A 21,942-nucleotide genomic window follows, 5' to 3' on the forward strand; every position below is an offset into this window, starting at 1 on the left:
TGTATTTTGTGAAATGAGTCAAATAGACTCCCAAACATGATTTTGTTCAAAATTTACTAACAACTTAGAACAAAATTACAACCATTATGTTTAAGTTGTTATATTCAATTTTGTGTTCATTCAAATTAAATTTAGAGATATATTTAAACTATTTTATAAAAGAAAGTGTCTAAACAAGTAAGAGCACTTCCAATGGATGAAGTAAAATATCTAATTCTTTATATTATAGAGAAAAAAATGTTAAATAGTTTTAAATGGGTGATGTAAAGTTATATTTTTGACCTAAATGAATAGTATTTTTCTATATGTAGTGAAACACTATTCATCAAGCTATAAATATTTTTTTATTTTTTTATAAACTTTTGTATATATACGAGTGTGATACTATTATATTTAATTATTTTATTTCTTAAAATGAATAAAATATTTTTAAAATATATAATATTTAAATGATGTAGAGAAAAAATAGAGAAGTTGATGTGTGGTATAATGTAAAAGTTTGAGGTAAATTATAAAAAAAATATGTTTTGGTGATGTATTTTGTAATACACTTTCTCTATAATATTTAGTTAAAACTTACAAAAACATATTTCATCTGCTCTTTTATACATATATTTATAATAGCTATACACAAACTCCAATTAATCCATATCTATATTTACATAACATTTACATATCCTTTATATAATAATTTAATATTATCATTTTTATTTATTTATGATGTAGATAAATATATAGAGAAGCTGATGTATGGTATAATATAATAAAATATATGGTTTAGGAAAGTATTTTAAAAAATAAAATAGGACATCCTTTAGAGTAATATAATAAATAACAAATATATTATACAAAAAAATCCTCATAACTTACAATTTGGGCACGTGCCTTGACTTCGTATTTTGTAATAATATTTGTAAAAAATAAAAATAAAAATAAAATAACATTTCCTCTTCACTCGCGAAATAAAAGAAATTCCCAACTGATTTTCGCGAGAGAAAATTAACTTTCTCGAGAAAATTGAACAAAGCGCGAAACGAATTATGGTTCAGTGATCCCGAGCCCTAAACCGGTCAGTCCAGGGACGATGAGGTCGAACCTTGCTAAGTCTTTGAGAACATACAAAGATTTCTCTTTGATCTGTGATGGAAGGAGAGCGAGCCAAGATTTCTTCGAACACGAAGAAAGTGGATCCGGAAAATGGGGAAGTAATAAACTGGGAAGATTTCCAGCAAGAGCTTGCGCGACTATGGAGTCTTTCTTCTGCTCTCACTGAAGCTAAGGAAAAGAAACAGAGCCTTCACCAGAAGCTCGATCCCCTTATTCAGGTAGGGATTTGGATTGTTGCAGAAATTTGTGCGTTTTTATTCTTTTTCTGATACATTTGTGTTATCTGTATTGAAAACTTTAAGTCAACTGAAAGATTTTTATTTCAAAAATATTATTATGAATTTGAATTGTGTTTCAGTTTAATGCTGAAGATTTTGTGTATTCTTAATTGCTTAGTTTAGAATTCCTTTAAAAAAAAAAAAAAAAAACAACAAGAAGATTAGAAGGGTCTTTTTCTTATGGTTCTCGATGTCGTTACTCAAGGTCTTTGTAGAATTAAGGAAAGAAGTAATTAAAACTTTAATATGGAGAATTCGTAATATAATAAGAGAGTGCAACTAATCCAAAGAGATTCTTGTTGCACATTTCGTCTTTAGATGAATCTTCTTGAAGGATAGTGTTGAACATTTAAAATAGCTGCAATGACTTCTAGCTGGGTTGTTCTTTAATCTTTTTCCTCATTGGATTAAATTTATTTCACAATAAGGATAATCGTTGTCCAAATAATAATTTTGACAGGTGATGCTGTTCTTCAGAAATTAGTTGAAGAGATGATTTTTCTTTTACAGCTTTATGTTTTCTTCTGTTCTAGTTTGGTTCGAGTGAGAATTATATAACGAAACCAAGTAACTAAAGAAAACAATTATTCAGTTTTCACTCGCTTAAAAAAGAAATTAATGGATTGGATTAAAAGGGATGGAAAACAGCATTTATGCATGCAATCACCCACCAGCAAGCACATGTATATATATGTACACACCCACTTTAGATTAGTAACTTCTTAGATTTTCGTGCCATCATAATTTGGATGCTGATAGATGCATGTTGTTTTTATGTTCTTTTCCTAAAATTCTTGAGCTTTAATTGATTAGCCCGCGTATTAGCGGGTGGCAACATGGTGGGCAGGTTGAAGCTGAGTCACTAAATAGATCAAATGAGCTTGAGGAAATGCGTGAGAAACTGGAATTAAGGAAAAAGATGTTGGAAAACTTGTCAACGTGCCATAAAAAAGCTGCGGAGAATGTTAAAAAGAAAGAGGAGCAGCTAAATGGTGATGTTAATTCACTATTATTTCGTGGGACTGCTCTTTCTGCTGTTCGGAACCGGTTGCAGGTAATGGCTGTTTCTACATTCTACATGATTCTTCATTGATTTTCTTTCACTTGTCCTTCTAGGCTCATACTGTCGTAGACCCTTGAGTGAGATTTTGTAACCGTATTTTTATCTTGTTTCCTTCATTTTGATTTTCAACAGGCTTAGTATAAAAGTCTTCTATGCAATTTTTATAGAAAAGATTTGAATTTTCTTCTTTATGTGCCTTTTGCCTGGTTTGAGTAATTAGTAGGCCACTATATATGCTGGTGGACTAGAAGCTCTAACTGTGCGAGTACAGGAATCAAATGAGTTTCTTTCTGGAGGAAAGGGGTATATTCGTCTTAAAAAAGTGGAAAAGAAGCTAAGAATGAGACAGCAGCATATGGTGTCACAAGTTGCATTGCTCTATCCTGTAAAAATCTCTGCAGGAGCTACACAGGACCAGGAGCTTGATTCATTTCCTAACAGTAGCAAACTAGGTATATACTTTGCCACTCTCAACCAATTCCATAATTTATTTCTTTGCGATTGGATGTCCTCTCTTTTATGTAGCACTTTTTGTGAATAGTTGGATGCTACGTTAGTAGATGTTTGTGTGTCAAATTTGCTGACCTCTGTCATGAGAAGTTGTGTTATGCAATTATGTATGTATTTGTGTACATGCTAATGTTATGTGAACCTTTCTATGAACATTATGTATGTATTATGTCTTCTTGTTTTAGGCATTTTAGCTGTTCTTCTTCACTTGTCTTCTCTCTCTCTCTCTCTCTTATTTCTTTTTCTTGTATCCTCTATCAGTTGTTTTTGGATTATGTTGAGTCAAATGCATTATAGTGGTCTGCATGACTTTAGATGTTATATGTCCTTCAGTTCAGTTTTAATTGATACGAGTTTGACTTCTGTTTGAAAGTTTTTACTGTTATACGTGTGGAATACAATTGTTCACTTAACATCTTTAGATTTCATAAGCAGTTGGTAGTACTTCAGTCTAAAGTTGAAAGGCTTTTATGTATCTAGTTTTTCTTCTGCAACGATGGAGGCAGTGGCCCTCAATGGTGTTTTTTCTGTATTTTCCCTAAATTTTCTTTACAGTTCTGACTGCGACCATTAAAATTCAAGATTTCTACCATGGCTCCCATTTAGTTTTAAGTTTCAGTTGTGCTCCATGAGTCAAAGTCCAACTAAATATATTTATTATATTTTTTTTCCCCTCATCTCAAAGCCAGTATGTACTTTGTAGTATGAGAAATTTTTTGAGACGAAGTTTGGCATAATTTTTACGGGCAGGGATAGAGTGAATAACCCACTTTTGGATTTTTAATCTACTAAATGACCCTATATTGAAATTATTTTGTAAATAATCCAATTACTGCACTAATCACTAAAGTACTCAATGTATAATCTGTGAACTGTGTTTTAGCTATTGCCACTAGCATAATTTAATGTACCTTCTTTGATTTTGTTATTTAAAATTGTGTTCTGTTGATATTTTTAAATCTTTTTACCAGGGCTTTCTGCTGGAACTAAGCCTGTGAATCCTGGATCTTTGGCAATTTTGGGTCTGCAGTTGACAATGGTTCCTTTTAAAACGATGTCTCTTTTCTCAGACAAGAAAGAGGCTCAGAAGACTTCAAGTGCTCTGGGATATGTTGGTCATGTGCGTTCTTCTTCACTTTCGATAAAGATATTAACTATTTTCCCCCCTACTTCAGGATTAGTTGGATCATAATTTTTTCTTTAACTAGTTTATCTGTCTAGCCATTTGATTGGGAAATTGCATATTTGAACCAAACTAATAAGTTATCAATTCCTTGCATTTAAACAAAGTTTGATCATCGTCTCCTTGTTAATAAATGCCATTGCATTAGGGTCCCCTGGTTTGTTGGTTTATTAGTTCTGGCACCTGTTGTTCCAACTCGCCATGACGTGTTGTATTATCCCTGAACTATTGCAGGCTGTTCAACTTATAGCTTCGTACTTGAAAGTTCCACTACGGTACCCTGTGCGCTTTGGTGGCTCTCGTTCATATATTATTGACTATGCACCATCAGCAGAGCCTACATCTTCTACATCGTCTGGTTTGCAGTCAAATACATCTCCTTCGACAAACATAAAGCAAGTTGAATTCCCCCTTTTTTTAGATGGCAATGACACAACAAGAACTGCTTATGCTGTATTCTTACTGAACAAGGTGCGCTATTCTCCATAAGATTTTGCTTTTGATGTTCGCTTTCATGTATTAGTTGGTTATTAAAAATCTTAAGCCTCCTTTTTTGCTTGCCCTTTTCTTTGGGGGGGTGTTCATAAACTTAATAAACTTGTTTCTTATACCCTAAAAAGAAATGAGGACATTGAAATGGTTTTTGATAGCCACTCGAGGCAAGCTCTAGTGGAAAGGTGTTAGAGGTCAAATGGGTAACTACTAAGAGTAACTCCAATCATGCTCTCTAATTTTTAGTTAAATTTTAGTCAAAATGAATAAAAAGTTATTTTAGGAGTCACTTTTAACTTAACACTTCCAATCACATGATTCAATAAATATACTTGTTATTAATAATAATAATAATTAAATAACAATAATAAAATAAAATAGGCTCTCTATATTTGGAGAGTGGAAAAGGTAAAAGTTATTTTTTTTTTTGCTAAATTATAGCTAGCCTCTTGGAGTGATTAAAAATACAAAATAGGTTACTTTTTTAACTATTTTAGCTAAAAAAGAGGATTTAGCTAGTGTGTTTCTTATTATTAAAGAAAGTAATGGTTTTCGATATCTTAATGACCTTAACATTTTCTTTGCTTTTTTTTTTTTTTGTGTGCTTGTAGGATTTAGAGGAGCTTTTAAATTACATTGGTGTCAATAGTTTAGGACCAAGCCATGTACTAGCTAATTTGAAGGAGCTTGTAAGGACTATTCAATCTGCAGATTATATTGATACGTGAACCGAATCTCGAATGCCCAGTTGAACCAAATACAATAATTGTTTATAGTTCTTACACTTTTTACACGGGTGCAAATTTTTTAGGGGAGCACCTTGCCACAAAGATTTGTACTAATAATGTTGTGATTAATGCAAATTGTTTCTTTGGTGGCACTTTTTTTTTTTTACCTTTAATATGATGAGTGATACTCATATATTGCTGTAAGATTTTTGCTTGGAAAAGTAGTACCAATAATCAAATTCAAAAGTGAATCATCTAGCAAGACCTGATTGTGAAATAAAGTTCCACAACAATGTTAAATACACTCTATATTACATTCACTTTAATCAATGAATGACATGTCAATTCTACTAGTGATTTTAAAATATATTAAAATATTAAAAATTATGGATGAAAGAAAATGTAAAAAAGAGGGCAACAGAGAGTTTTCGACCACAAAATATAAGCTTAGAGGATTTGTTGAAAATCTCCACCATAGAATGATTAATGAAATTTTTTTCAACTTCAACTCCAAATCGTGTAAGAAATTATTTTTTTTAATGAGATTTTAGATATATTTTAAGTTTTTTTAGATTCTTAACATTGTTTTATTCCTTAAAATTTATTATATAAGTTTTTGTTTAACTATTCAGAAGAACTTAATTTATTGTTGACTTAAGAACTGGCAAAAAGTTGACAATTGAAACTTAACGGAAATATTTGAATGGATATACAAGTGTAATTGTTACAAAAATATTATTACTTTTGCTGCAAAATTTTTATTTTTAAGTTACATATACAATAATAAATTATGGGGCTCAATTTTTGTATATATATAATTATAAAAAAAGTTATAAGGTAATAAAAAAAATATATCATTTAAAAACCATATTATATACTTTTGTGCATATAATTTATTAATTTACGTTTTTTTTAAAGCATCCTTCGCAAAATAACATAGTTTTTAAAGTTATTTTGTATTCTAGCCTAATTATAATAATTTTTTTGTAAAATAACCTCTCATAATTAGACAGCTAGTTAAAAATTTAGATAAATGGTCGAAAAATTCAAATAGCTGGTCGAAATGGAAAAATTCAAACATTTGGTCGAAAATTTTAAATAGCTAGTCAAAAAATTTAGACAACCTATCAAATTTTAGACCGATGTTATTTTGCAAAAAATTATAAAAAATAGACAAGAGTATAAAATTACAAAAAAAAAAAAATTTCACCAATTTCTCTTTTTTTTAACCGTATAAAAAAAAGCCTTCCTTTGTAAAAAAAAAATAAGGCATATATGTCTAAAGTTTAATTGATAATGAGACATAGAAAATACAATATAATATGGGAAATTTGATTAATCATACTTACATTAGCTTAATAATTAAAATTTGAACTAAAGTTAACCACCATATGATATCAATGCTCATCTTTCATTTAATACCAAAAATACCCCTCTCATAACACCTTTCCTCTCTATTCTCCCTCTTCCTCTCTACCTCTCTTCACCATACCTCTCTTCACCATACATTCTCTCTCACTCTCTCTTCACCATACGTTTTACACACAAAATTTTTATACTAAAATCTTGCAAGAAAGATACACATTCGGACATTGTGGATTGTTTGAGGAGAAACACCAAGCTTTGTGTTATTTTTGCTCATAGTGAAGATATTAAATGGGTAAGTGATTTTCTTTGATTCTTGTTGTTGTTGGTTGCTTTTATGATTCATAATGCTGTTTATATGTTGGATCTATAGTTTGTTGGTATTTTTTGCTGTTTTTTTGGGTGAAAATCGTGTCATGTGAAAATCTGTGTTTTCTTGGGTTCCCTGAGTTTTTTTCTAAATGCCCGATAGTGTCCGATAGAGACCCGATACAGGCACGATATTTGTTGAGTTTCAAGGTTAGGGATGAAGGTCCGATGGCAACCCGATGGTTGCCCGATAGTTTGGTTACCCGATGGTTATAAGGGTACGATGGCTACCCGATGGTTGCCCCGATTATTATTTTAAATCTACACATCCTTTTAAGTACGATAATGGATCGATAGTAGTCCGATATATGCCCGATAGTTATTATTAAGTTATTGCTGACCTAATAGTACGATGGTACTCGATGTTACCCGATACTTGCCCGATATTAGTGTTTTAAGTGATCAAAAAACATAAATAAAACTTTGCCCGATACCGCCCGATATGGCCCGATACTGGTACGATTCCCAAACATTTGAACTAAATTTCGACATTTTGTTGCCATTTACTGATTTTTTTTCTTTGTACATGATAGGGTCAACTTTGTTCGCGTACTTAATGTATAATGGTGTTTGGGAGCGTGAAGGTAGAGATTGGGTTTTTAATGGAGCCGAAAATTTAACGTTCGAGTTGGAGAAGGACATAACTTACTCACAACTTGTTGAACTTCTGTACTCAGAGCTGGAGGTTGACAAAGTGCAGTATGACCTGAAATTAGAAGTGAATTATAAGTACATGAAAGGGTTAATGTATCGGCCTGAACTTATAAGGAATGACAAGGGTGTAAGCTTATATTTGTCAATGCTTTTGAAGAAGCCAGATGAATTTGTTCCCCTTTTTGTGACTTTGGTGGAGAAGAATATCATTGTTTATCGTAATCCTCCACCAAGTACTGTTAAGGATACTCGTAGTGAGGTTGGGACTTATGTTCCAGAAACAAATCCGGAGGTGCTGGTAGCCACTGCTGTACCTGAATCAAACCCTTTCATACCAACAGTTGACCATGTAGCACAGATGCCATTTCATGATGATTTTCCTGATTGTCCTGACCCTGAAAATGATTTTGAGGGCAATGACGACCAAGAAACAGAGGTCCGTTCTCAAGCTTTGAGCCTGAGTCCACTGTCGTACCAAATACCGAGGCAAACAACATGTAGAAGTAGACCCCGTAGAGAAGATCGCCAAACACCTGGTACTAGTAGTAGTCGTCCAGACGGAACAAATGATGCTAGAGAATTTAGTGATCCACTCTCTTCTTCGACATATTATAGTAAATTCAAAGCTCAGATGTTTACAAGAGAAGACATTGAGGATAATAGTCACTATATATCTATGGGTGGCACATCGGGCGGGGAGATTCATTTAGGAAAGTTTTTCAGAGACAAGGAACATTTAAAAAAGGTTGCTGGCTTGTTTGCAATGAAGAAGGGATTCGACTTTATAGTTAAGAAGTCTGGTACTGATGTTTGGTATATTACATGCAAGGATCCTGATTGTGGGTGGAGGTTAAGAGGGAAGAAGAAGCAACTTTCTAACATGTTCGAGGTGACAGCATTTGAAAATGTACACACATGTTCCCTCGATGTTCGAAAAAAAGATAACCGTCAAGCATCACCTTTGGTATTGCCGAACTGATCAAGGATAAATTCTCAGTTAACGGTTCAGATTATTTAGCCTCCAAAATAAGAGAAGATATGAAGAATTCTTTCGGGATCGAAATGAGTTATGAGAAGGCTTGGAGATGCAGAGAGAAAGCACTCCACATAGTTAGGGGTACGCCTGAAGCTTCATATTCGAAGTTACCTGGGTACTTGCACATGCTGCGGTTGAACAATCCCGATTCCATTACTGATTTCAAGGTAGACGAGGGTCGCTTCAAGTATTGCTTTTTTTCTCTGGGTGCTTGTAGGCGGGGATTCAAGTTTTGTCGACCTGTTATATGTATTGATGGGTCCTTCTTGAAAACTAGGTATGGTGGCCAAATGTTGTGTGCCGTGGCATTGGATTCAGACAGCCACATATTTCCGATTGCTTTCGCAATGGTTGACAGTGAGAACCACGACTCTTGGACCTATTTCATGAGGAAGTTGAAACAAGCGATTGGTGATGTTGAGAACTTAGCATTCGTATCGGATAGGCATCAAAGCATTGTTCATGCTTTGGAACTTGTCTTCCCTGATGCACCCCATGGCGCATGCTACCACCACATTATTATGAACGTGGCTAGCAAGTTCAAGACTGATTGCTTCACGGATCATATTTACAGTTGTGCATACTCGTATAAGAAGACAGATTTTGAAAGAGAATTTGAAAAGATAAAAGCAATGGATGTTCGAGTTGCACTATATCTTGAGGGCATTGGATTTGAAAGATGGGTTCGTGCGTACTTTCCAGGGGACCGTTACAATGTAATGACAAGTAATTGGGCTGAAAGTTTCAACAGCAAAACTAAGGACGCAAGAGCCTTCCCGATCACTGCTTTTGTTGAATTCATCAGGTTTACTATTCAAACATGGTTTGCTACTCGAAAGGAAAACGCTGAAAAGTGTAGCACGACTCTATCACCAGTTATGGAGGGGGACTTGTCATGTCAATTTGAGAAATCTCGGTTCTTAAGCGTCGACAGAGCTGGACCTTATACATTTAATGTCCACCCCGGAGGAACAGTTCAGAGCGGTGGTATAGTTGATTTGGAGGCACGACAATGCAGTTGCGGCCTATTCCAAATCATGAAGATTCCTTGTCCACATGCATGTGCTGCTGCTCAAGAACGAAATATTAGCATGTACGCATTGTGCTCTCAATATTACACAAGAGAGAGTTGGAAGAGCACATATGAGGGGACAATTATGCCAGTTGGTGATGAGGATGATTGGGAATTGCCTGAAGACATTAAGAACATCCAAGTTGGAGTACCGATTGAGAAGAAACCTGTAGGCCGACCGAAGAAGCAAAAGGTCGGACGAATTAGGAAAAATCGATATCCTTCTAATGGAGACAAGGTTGTGATACAACGATGTTGTAGCAAGTGTGGTGGTAAAGGGCACAACAAAGCGTCTTGCAAGTACCGAGGTTAACTTGTTTTGTTTGTATTCTAGTTGACCTATTATGTTTTATTTCTGCTTGAACTAGTAATATTTGTTATGTGCTGGATTTTGCAGGTTTTTTTCTATTTTTTTCTCCATTATGAAACTCTTAAATATGTAATAATCCAGTGTTGGTTCGATAGTGCACGATGCCGGTACGACAATGCACGATATTGTTTGTTGTAGGATTATTTAAATGTATCTTACAATATGGTACGACGTTGCTCGATGTAGTACGATAGTTAATGTACGACATTAGGGTACGATAATGTACGATATTTGTCCGATAATGGTACGATGGTATGGTTTCAGGACTGTTCGTGAAATTTGTGAGGCAAGTGAGGGTACGATAGAGTACGATAGTGATCGATGATAGTACGATGCAAAGATTAAGCACATTAAAATGTAGTAATTACAAAAAGAGCAATCAAAAAAATTATACAATTCAAAAAAATTAAGACCGTTCAACATAAGTTTTGGTAGAATAAGTCTACACACCACCTTTGCCTAAAAAGTTTCATATTATTGTCAGTTACATTATCAAATGGTAGTTGTAGAAGCTTATGTTCAATATGCTCAATTACGTAACATCCGCAATCGCCACTGCATTAGAAAATAAACAATAATTTAATAAAGTTTTGTAATTAAGAAATAATAATTAATATGTGATATTTAATAAAGTTCACCTGGATTTTGTTTGCGGTACGAATTCACGTGGAATGAGTTTCCAATCGAAGGGTCTGACCTGACTCTCTGATGCTGTCAACTGAGGCGCGAGTATAACGTCATGGTTCTCAAATAAACCGGACTGTCGCAAGACCGACGGGAAAATGGTACACCAGTCAACCATCAAGCTGATCAAATCGTTTTCGGAAATTGATCCAATACTGGAGTCAAAGATGTTGAGCATCCACCCATTCAGGTCTGCCTCTACAGCTACCCAATGCATTTGGTCTTTCAAGAAGAGGGCAAAATAAATGAACTCCTTGTTCTGCCAACTCGGTAAGAACTGGACTGCATCACCCCTAACCAGGTCCAATATACTGTCATCCCAACTAAATCTAGAGTAGTCAGAACCTGGAAAAGCGTCCCACCGACCCTTCAATGATTCGGGAAAAATTGTAGGCATAACAACACATTTCTGAGGGTACACGTTAGGATAAAATTCTAGACGCCTCCTCATGAGATGAAATGCTGCATCTAAATGCTACATTAAAGGAAAATTAAGTCAGTAACCACAATATCGTACCAAAATAAACAAACAAAAAAACTATCAGACATGAATATAGTAACTATCGTACCCCAATCGTACAATTATCGTACCCCAATCGTACATGAATATATTAACAATAAAACCTTCTATCGTACCAATATCGTGTTAATGTCGTACCATCATCGTACCTTTATGGCAAAAACTAGTATTATACACCATCGTACCCACTAGCGTCCCACTGTCGTACCATCATCGTACATTATCGTACTACCATCGTACCTAAATTGTCCCACTACAAATTCTAAATTTATGATGGTAATAGTAACTACTTAACAAATTATATCGTACCACTATCGTGCTAATGTCGTACCACCATCGTACCATTGACATAAACAGTTTATAATTTGACACTTATAATTATCGTACTACTTTCGTACCATATCGTACCCATATCGTACCACTATATATAGAAACATTTAAATAAATTTTCAACATTATTTAATTATGAAGTTATAGAAAACTTACAGAGTCAGAAAGCCATGTCCTCGGAGTATGCAGTTTCAGGAACCAAGCAGCATCGTGTGTCCCTGAGAAGCATTCCCTCGGATATTTATTCCCAATGGTGCCAAGCAACCACTTGTGAAAGGTCATAAGTAATTTACCATCAACAACCCTCAATGGATCCACATTCACTGCTGTCTTCGATTTCTTATTCCTTTTCCTCATTGCAGTGTACTCATCGAACCACCTAGGCCTCTTTCTTTCTCTCCTCTTCTCCGGTGCTGGTGGAGCTATGTTTAAGAATTGTACTTCAGAATCTTCAGTATCTCCGATTACAGTAATTTGCATATCCTCTGGTGTGCGAAAAATGTGATCATCTACATCATCAGGTCTGTAATCGTTAGGGAGAATGTCTTCATCTACAGGAGACTGAGGGCCTTCTTCAGTGGACTGAGGGTGTGGATCTGGAACTGGCCTACTAAGATCTTCCATCATTGTCATAAGCTTCTGCAATTGACCCAAGATCTCGGACTGACCTTTAATAAGGGCACTTTGTTGCCCTTCAACCTTTTCCAACCTGGCCAAAATCATAGAGTAGCCTGGTTGCTCAGCTTGGGAGGAGGTGCTGGCATGAGGTGTTGATGGGGGAACCTCAGGTGCCTCAGGTTGAGCTGGTGGAACCTCCTTAAAAATATTTGCTGCTTCTGCTTGCTCAGCTAACTTTTCAGCAAGCTTTTCAGCCTGGCTCTGTAAGGCTTCCTGTGTAGGCTGTCCATCGGGACCCACCTCTAGTTCCTCTAACCCCATGTCCACATACAATGGGGCTTCATTGTCTGTAAGGGTCCTCACATACTGTTCTTCAGCAGGTCGGGCACACAGGTAGGGGTATACTGTCAACTGCCACAAAAAACAATGCATATTTAGATTGGAAAGTAAAACAATATATCATGTCAATTGGTAAACTATCGTACCCCAATCGTACCCATATCGTACCCACATCATGCAATTATCGTACCCATATCGTACCCATAACATAACAATATCGTACCCGTAAGTGAGAATTGCTTGCTAACTATCGTACCATCATCGTACAACATCGTACCAATATCGTACCACTACTACTACATTAACAAAGAATACATATCGTACCCCCATCGGACCATCATCGTACCAAATCGTACCACTTAGTCAGTTTTCAAACAGTTGACAAAAAACCACAAAATAACCCCATAATCGTACTCAAATCGTACTCTATCGTATTCCTATCGTGCAGTACCCATAAAATTGCATATCTAGAAAAAAATATAGAACATTCAAAAGTAAAGTAAAAGCTCACCTTTTTGGCAAACAACTTAATAAGTTGCTCTTTGTGTATCTCTACTTTCTCCTTGCTCTGCCAGTTGATCATTCTTGGTATGCCTTGGCCCAATCTCACAGCATGATCCTGACCCAACTCAATGATGGACTCAAAAGCCCAATACTGCAATGCTGCAGCATACCCATAAATAGAGTACTTGGCCTCCTTTTGAGTCTTTCCTTTCTCAATCTTCTTCTGTAAATGCTTCTTCATTTCAACAAAGTCTTTTTGACAAGTTTGTAACAACTTCTGGTATGATATCTTCCCCCACGGGTACTGGAAAAAGAAGTCAACATCGTCTACCATCTTCAGCATGTCAGTCCAAACCATCAACTTCTCCTCACGACCTTTCAAAACACCCTCAACTAATAAGCACAAACCCATCTTGTACACATCATCAACTATTTGACAACTCTCAAAAGTTCTGCGCAGTTGCCCTATGCTCACTTGGGAATGACCATTGAAGTACTCAAGAATTAACCGATCCGAAGTGGTCTTCGCTTTAATCTCAGCTTCAGACGGTCCGGCCTCAAAATTTAAACCAGTAACTAAAGCGAACTCCAATTGGCTAAATCTACATCTTTTTTTCCCAATATAAAACTGGACTTCGTCAGTCTTCTCCCCTCTGAATTTGTGCAACAACAATTGATGGACTAAGGCACCAGAAAAATTTAATGGTTCCGCCATGAAGAACTGTTTGAAAGGGGATTCCTTCACCCTATCCAATAAACCACACTGTATAAATTTTGCTTTAATCTTTGGAAAGTACCAACTGCCGCGCCAAGTGATACGTCCCGTAAAATGTTCCTCTACTGGAACTATCAGTTGTGGAGGTCTTAAGTTCTGCATAAAACAAATAAATACCCAATTAAATAGAATAACAAAAAAAAACATCAAATTTTATATTCTGCAATATACTATCGAGCAACTATCGGAATCTATCGCACCATATCGGACACCAATGGAAAACTGGAACTATAACATTATCGTGCACAATCGTACCTCACATCGTACACCATCGTATTATAACATACACAACAATTTGTTCCCACTATCGGGCACACATCGTACCCAACATCGTACCCTATCGTACCTCCATCTTCAACCTCAAGTTATCAGAAAACACAACCTATCGTACCACCATCGAACCACTATCGTACCCCTATCGTACACTCATCTTCAACCTGAAGTTATGAGAAACACAAATACTATCGTACCCATATCGACCCACTATCGTACCTTATCGTACCTCTAAAAAAACCCAGAAATTTTTTTCAAAATTTTACGGTTTATCAGATGTCACACAGTCAGATTTAACACAGTCAAATTCAACAATACATACTATAACATTTTTTAATGGAGAAGAGATTAAAAAAAACACATACCCTAGACATTTTTGCGCAATGGGGTGTCGGTTTTTCTTCTCCGGTGAGGGGTTGGAGCTTGGTTTTTCTTCGTCTCCGGTGGGGGTTGGGGCTTGGTTTTTCTTCGTCTCCAGTGGGGGTTGGGGCTTGGTTTTTCTACGTCTCCGGTGGGGGTTTTTCCGACCGTCGGGTGAGGGAGAGAGCAGCGTCGGGTGATGGTGGGTGAGGGAGAGAGAAGCGTCGGGTGTGAGTACTTATGTTGCTCGATGGTTTTGTGGGAGTGAAGAGTTGGGATTTGGGAGGGAACGGGAAATGGGCAGGGGAAAAGCCGAAAGGTACGGTTTTTATCAAGTTTTTTTTATCACTATCGTGTACCATCGGGTACAATCGTGTACCATCGTACTATTGGGCAAGCATCGGGCACTTATCGGGTACCATCGTGTACAATCGTACTAATAGGTCTGCATTAACTTAATAACAACTATCGGGCATGCATCGGACTCGTATCGATCCATTATCGTACTTAAAGGGTTTGTAGAATGAAAATAAATATCGGGCAACCATCGGGTAGCCATCGAACCTTAATGACCATCGGGTAACCAAAACATATCGGGCAAGCATCGGGTGGCCATCGGACCTCATCACTAACCTTGAAACCCAACAACTATCGTCCCTGCATCGGGCCTATATCGGACACTATCGGGCATTTAGAAAAAAATTCAAGGAACCCAAAAAAACGCAGATTTTCACAGACCACGATTTTCACCAAAAAAACAGCAAAAAATACCAACAAACTACAGATCCAACATCTAAACAGCAATCTAAATCATAAAAACAACCAACAACAACAAGAATCAAAGAAAATTACTTACCCATGTGTATCTTTTTTGCAAGATTTTAGAGAGGAAAGGTATGGGATTTTGTTATGAGAGGGGTATTTTTGGTATTAAATGAAAGATAAGCATTTGTATCATAGGGTGGTTAACTTTGGTTCAAATTTTAATTATTAAGCTAATGTAAGCATGATTTATCAAATTTCCCTATAATATTTAAAGGATTTTGTCCATTCGTCAGAATTAGTTTGGTTAGTTACGAACACTCGTATTGTCGTTTAATTCATTGTCACATCTTCCCTTTACTGTCGTTTTACTTTCTTTTTTTGTCGTTTTTCAACTTTCCACGCCAAACACGTGAATTGTTATGAAATTAATAAAACACTATCTAAAAAAAGAAAAAAAGAAACGTAGAAAGAAAGGGAAGAAAACAACCCAAAAGAAAAAAAGAAGCTCTCCTGGTATCAATCGGAGAGATCTGAAAGGTGGGAAAGCCCGCTGAAGAACCTTTCCAGGAAAGTATATTCCGGTAGATCCAAACACCCTTTTAACCGAAAAGAAAAATGAATATATTCAGATTAGCAGGGGACATGTTCCATTTGGCCAGCGTCCTTGTTCTGCTTCTTAAGATCCATACTATCAAATCCTGCGCTGGTTTGTCTTTCTCCATTTTCACCTCTTTTTTCTCTTGTAAATTTTAATAATGCTGAAAATGAGAGGACTTTGAAGGGAAATGATGTTGAATTTGTGGTTTTTATTTATATGTTTGAGCCGACAATTTCTTGTAGAAAAGTTGGGTTGTTAGATTTATGGCATGAATTTTGTATATAAGCTTTGGTGGGACATTGAAGTATATAATTTGATGATTAAAGTTTTTGGCTTTATGGGTTTTGGTGAAATTTCAATTGTGCTTTTCTGTAGAGTAAATGGCTTACTTGAAGCTTTGGGTACTTGAGAATTATCGTTAAGCAGAATATTCTTAGTGGTAATTCTGATTCAATTTTATTGTACAACTTATAACACTAGAATTAGCTTAGTGGATTAGAAAAAGACAGTTGTGCCTCTATTTTTTCCTGTTATTTTGCAATGTATTCTCAGTTATTACATGATCCCAAGAGAGATAATTGGGTGTGTTCTTTTTGTTTACAATGTTAGAAATTTTATTTAGATTTTTTGTATGTGAATTAAGATACCCTGTAGGAGTACTAACTAACTGCCTTTCAGTAGCAAAAAGGTTGGAGGTCTGAATTCGAAGAAGAAAACTTTAGTGGGTCTTGTCAAACATTAATCATATTCTGATTTGAAATCCTGTGGCTGGTTGGTTGTGTTTCCAGATCACATTCTATGCTCTGAAGAACTCTGAACGAGTATCGATAATATGCTTTGTAATTGAGCTCTTTATCACTAAAATATTCAACTGTTGCTTTGTAATGGATATCCCATGGCTGGTTGGTTGTGCATTTAAATCATATTCTACGGTTTGAACTCTGAGCGATTATCCTATGTTTTGTAACTGAGTTCTGTAGGAGTTGGAATGATAATAAATTTTCATTTGAGTTTTACCAGTCCATTAGTTTAACAAGCAAATTGCTTTATTTTAGATGGTAGCTCGAGCATAAGTTTTCTTTCAGTGCCTATCCATTTTCTGTCGTTCCTCGTCTTTGCTTTAATTTGGTAAAGGAGCTGACAGGTTTTGAAACGCAGTCCAAGTCTAATTCAGAGATGCATTATAAAAATGAAGAAATCTTTATTAAGTTTGATTTTTTGTTCGAGTTACCAACCTATATAATTGAAGGAATTGTTGGATTCCTTTGATTCCCAGTGTCCCATATACCTATTCAATTTGAAAAAACTGACTATTGTACTTTTAGTTCTTTAAATATATTACTTCATGAATAGTTGAAAATGATTTCTGCTCTCTTATCAGTGTTTATTTCTAGTGATTCTTTCAAACTTATTTTCTCTAACATTTTTTTTTTCTTTTTTGAATTTGTAGGAATTTCCTTGAAGACTCAGGAACTTTATGCTATTGTCTTTGCCGCGCGATATTTGGATATATTTACTAATTTCATCTCAGTCTATAATACCGTAATGAAGTTGATATTTCTCGGGAGCTCCTTCTCTATTGTTTGGTATATGAGACGCCACAAGATAGTTCGTAGATCATATGATAGGGACCAAGACACTTTTCGTTATGTTTTCCTCATCTGGCCTTGCCTGATTTTTGCCATGTGTATAAATGAGAAGTTTACTTTCAAAGAGGTATGTAATTTCACTTTGTAATTTTGTTATTAATCAATTTGGTATCATATCATCATAGCTAGCTAGCTTTTTCGTTTATTTTTTGTTTTTAATTTTTCTAAGTTCATATAGTTTGGCATTTTTATGTTTATTTTTAACTAAGCATAGATCATTGTTGTCCCGTTATCTACTTTTATGTAGTTTCACCTCACCAAATTTGATTGAGCAGATAATGTGGACGTTTTCCGTATATTTGGAAGCTGTTGCTATACTTCCGCAATTGGTTCTGTTGCAAAGAACAAGAAACATTGACAACTTGACAGGGCAATATGTTTTCCTCCTCGGGTAAGCAGCTATCGTCAATTTAAATTGCTCATCGTACTTCATTTCCATCATTTCCCCCTTTTTCCAGACAGTTTTTCTGTCATTATTTACCTTTTTAATTTTAATCCCCTCCTCTCATTTCGATCATTTGGCGTTAGATAGATGTATACACTGAGATTGTCTTACACTAGAAGCATGAAACCTTTTTTATTCGTACGTGTCTTTCAAATTGCTCCTGCAAATTATTTACGAGTTCTCTTCATATTTATTTTTGGCAATGGGACAAGATGAACAAAAAATTGAGTACATCATAAGGATGATGTTGTGAACCTGGTGAATCTGGTTGGTATTTTGATGCAATCAAGGGAAAGAAAAAACTAGATCTATCCATAAAAGGCGGGGGACAACAACGTTTCATAAAATTTTTTCTTGAAAAAGAGACAGAGGTCAAAAGAGACCTCCTCTCAATAACAATGAGAACTCTCTCTTTTGGCGGAGGAATACCGTGGTAACAAAAATGAAGAAAGATACAAAGCCTGGAAAAAAACCTGACCCAGAAAGATTACGACCACAAATACACCCACTCCCTACATAGGTCCAAAAAGAAAACTCCCTCAAAACCTTTCGATCTATACACCCACGTAGCAACCCAGAACCTAATTTTATCCAACAGAGAATCCACAGAACAAGAGGACTCTCCAAAGATCCTACAACGTTTCATAAACTCAATTGGAGTTTTTTAAAGGAACTGAGAACTAGTGAGAAAGGACCATTGGAAGAGTCTAGAGGTGCTTCTATTTTACTCAAAGTACATATGGTAGACATTTTGGAATACATATTGGTAAGATAAGATGCAAAGAATTATGACCAAATGACTATTTACATCAAAGAATTTTGCAAAAAGGGCTCTTTTTATTTGGTTGTTTATGAATTTTGAACAAGTCTGATGCAAACTGACCCCATCTTTCTTAGCTGAACAACTTCTGTGTCTTGATTTCTCTCATCCTAGACCTAGATATCATGTACGATGGGCTGGCACCTTTACTTATTCAATAATTTTTTTGTTCTGTGCTTTGATGGATATCAGTTAGAATGCAATCCTGATATTTTATTTTATGTTTTCAAAGTATCATTTGAATATATCTGGAAAGATAGTTCACTAATCAACATGGCGGTTTTAGATTGCATTTGCATAACACAATGGGGTTGCCATGGATGAGCTGTTTAGAATACTTATGGACATCCTTACGCAATGCTTTTCTTGCCTGCCGAATCAAACAAATTTTTCTGTATCCAGATTACTTGATCATTGTAGTAGGTTGGAACTAGTGTACTTATTTGTTTTTCTTGTTGCAGTGCGTATCGAGCATTGTACATCTTAAACTGGATTTATCGCTACTTTACCGAGGAACACTATGTCCATTGGATAAGTATGATCCTTTCGTTCGCTGCTGCTTTCTTTTCCTTGTTGCCTACTCACATGGATTTATTTTGTTCTCATTTGTTTGATCATTGTGAGCTCATCTGTATAACATATTATGTCATGGTTCGGCCTTTTCAGCTTGGATAGCCGGGCTTATCCAGACATTGCTCTATGGTGATTTCTTCTATTATTACTTCCAGAGGTAAGATTCCATGTCATAAATACAGTTCTCAAATAAATGTTTATAATTGCTTAAAATGGTTTAGAGACTTCTCCCACATTATGCAGTTGGAAGAACAATGTTAAACTCGAGCTACCGGCTTGAGATTTGCCGAAGCGTGCGAGTTATATAGCGTGACCGGTGATTTGGATTCAGTTTCTCAGTGAGTTTTCTCCACCAATTGTACCTTAGCAGGCTTGTTTTTTCATGAAAAAGAAAAATGGTTATGATTCTCAATGTAGAATTAACCAGTTATACCATTATATTAACAGAAGACTTCATTAGATCTTGTAGCTCAAAATACCTTAGAATGATGGAAAATATTCTCTGGAAATTAAAATTATTGTACTATCATTTATTTTCTTGTCAAACTTTTGTATTTTTGTTACATGTAGATACATATGTAATATTAGTATGATTTGTATTAGGTTTTAGGAGTTGGAAAATGTTGGGTTTAGAGTTCTTGGGGGCATTGGTAACATAATGCTCTTTTAACTGGTATTTATTAGTTAGGATTGGATTATATTAGTGTATTGTGTTTGGTATAATTTAGTACTATAAAGTATAAAATAATGGGTTTATACATTTTTAGACTCTGTATTTTGTCTTATTATCTGTTTGGACTCTGTGTTTTGATAAATTATTTTTTGGACCCTGTGTTTTCTAAAATAATTCAAATAGATCCCTAAACCCGATTTTGATAAAAGTTTTTTAAACTAAAATCACAAATAATTCATCAAACTAACAACTCAGAACAAAAATACAGTCATTTTGCTTAAAATCTGTGTTGTTATATTTAATTTTTTATTCATCAAAATCAAGTTTAAGGTCTAAAAATGTATAAATCCTAAAATAATTATTTTAATATAATAATAATTTTATCAAATAAAAAAGTATTTAAATAATAATAAAAATGTTAAATAATATTCTAATATTACATATTTAAAAAATATATCTTATAAATCGTATGTTATTTTGGTTTAGGATACATAATAGTCCTCTCCCTCTCAAAAAATATTAAGTGCAATTTTCACCATTAATAAATAACTTTTGCCACTAATTTAAAAAAAGCACAGAGGTTAAGACGTTTCCAAAATTTTAATAATCAGTATCAACACATATTTTAATATTAATGCTAGTAAAATTTAAAATTAAAATTTAGGAAATACTAAAAAGTATTTGTGTGGTAGAGTAGGAGACACCGTTGGCACACCAAATTATGTAATATTATTTTCAACCACTATAATTTAAATGTTAGACCCACCATATTTAGATAAAATAATAATAATATGCCACTTGTCATAAAATATGGCTAGGGAATGGAATGCAATTTTTTTTATTTATTTTTTCATTGGAAACTTATGGAAATTATTTTCTAAGTAATCTTAAAAGGTACAATAAATACCAAGTAAAATGACTATTTTGAAATTTCCTTCCCAAATTTTTAAGATTTACACATCTCAACACATGTAGATCTTGAAAAAATATCCAAAAAAAAAATAATCTCAAACGGATACCCGAGTGAAAAATTACGTATCTTGTAAGAATCGCATCGAACACAATTGAGCAACATCGATTTTTTCATGAAAATCTTGATTTTGAAGGCCCCATCGAGCTGGCATCGAGCACCATCGCACCACGTCGATTTTTTTACAAATTTCAAAGTTTCAGATTCAAAAAAATTGCAAAAAAAAAAAAAATACTAAAAATTCATCTTCAGATTTGTTCGAAATGTAGTATTTTAGTGTCCTAAGTGATGAATATTTGCCATTACATTGAGTTCTCTTATATTTTACCTTATTCATGGATTTTTTTCTAGAGAAAGTCGAGAGGAATGGGTTGAGGGAGAGAGAGGGAAGAAAAAAGAGAAAGTGAATGAGAAAAATTACGAGAATGTTATTTTGAGTATTTTAAAAAAAATTGATATTTTTTTAAAATGATTAGAATACCTAATACTTTTTTAATTTAAAAAACCTCATTAAGTATAAAAAACTTAAATTTACTTTTAAAAAATATTAAAGTAAATATATTTTCGATAATTCACTATTTATTTCATTTCATTCTTACACCAAAGTAAATAAAAAAACTTATGATTTCAATGTAAATAAATCAACCATCAATTAATAAAAATGCAAACTTTAATTTAATATGTTTTTTTTTTATAAAAAATATCATCATCATTATTAAAATTGTAGACCCATTTGGTATGTTTTTTTTAAATGTTTGGACAGTTGGTATTTACTCTAAAAGGACCACCCAAGGAAGAAAGTAGAAGTAAACGATTTAC

The 21,942-nt window shown here is 34.6% G+C and overlaps 3 protein-coding genes across 3 annotated transcripts; 2 read left to right on the top strand and 1 right to left on the bottom strand.

Moving 5' to 3' along the window:
• The first annotated feature begins 948 nt into the window (after positions 1-948).
• Positions 949-5,513, top strand: LOC133819846 (vacuolar protein sorting 38). Its single transcript, XM_062253207.1, has 6 exons — positions 949-1,325; positions 2,233-2,439; positions 2,720-2,900; positions 3,930-4,078; positions 4,376-4,612; positions 5,245-5,513. The coding sequence occupies exons 1-6, from the start codon at positions 1,143-1,145 to the stop codon at positions 5,359-5,361; spliced, it is 1,074 nt and encodes a 357-aa protein (XP_062109191.1). The 5' UTR covers positions 949-1,142; the 3' UTR covers positions 5,362-5,513.
• Positions 5,514-10,421: 4,908 nt separating this feature from the next.
• LOC133819847 (uncharacterized) lies at positions 10,422-12,231 on the bottom strand. Its single transcript, XM_062253208.1, has 2 exons — positions 11,918-12,231; positions 10,422-11,386 (listed from the first exon to the last, which is right to left on the bottom strand). The coding sequence occupies exons 1-2, from the start codon at positions 12,116-12,118 to the stop codon at positions 10,862-10,864; spliced, it is 726 nt and encodes a 241-aa protein (XP_062109192.1). The 5' UTR covers positions 12,119-12,231; the 3' UTR covers positions 10,422-10,861.
• A 3,620-nt stretch (positions 12,232-15,851) lies between these two features.
• LOC133819849 (ER lumen protein-retaining receptor-like) lies at positions 15,852-20,246 on the top strand. The gene is made up of 6 exons (XM_062253210.1): positions 15,852-16,101; positions 17,444-17,709; positions 17,918-18,033; positions 19,369-19,442; positions 19,574-19,637; positions 19,724-20,246. Exons 1-6 carry the CDS (start codon positions 16,011-16,013, stop codon positions 19,758-19,760), a joined length of 648 nt encoding a protein of 215 aa, XP_062109194.1. The 5' UTR covers positions 15,852-16,010; the 3' UTR covers positions 19,761-20,246.
• Positions 20,247-21,942: the final 1,696 nt, after the last annotated feature.

This window comes from Humulus lupulus, chromosome 2 (assembly GCF_963169125.1).
Source record: "Humulus lupulus chromosome 2, drHumLupu1.1, whole genome shotgun sequence".
NCBI classification, from domain to species: domain Eukaryota; kingdom Viridiplantae; phylum Streptophyta; class Magnoliopsida; order Rosales; family Cannabaceae; genus Humulus; species Humulus lupulus.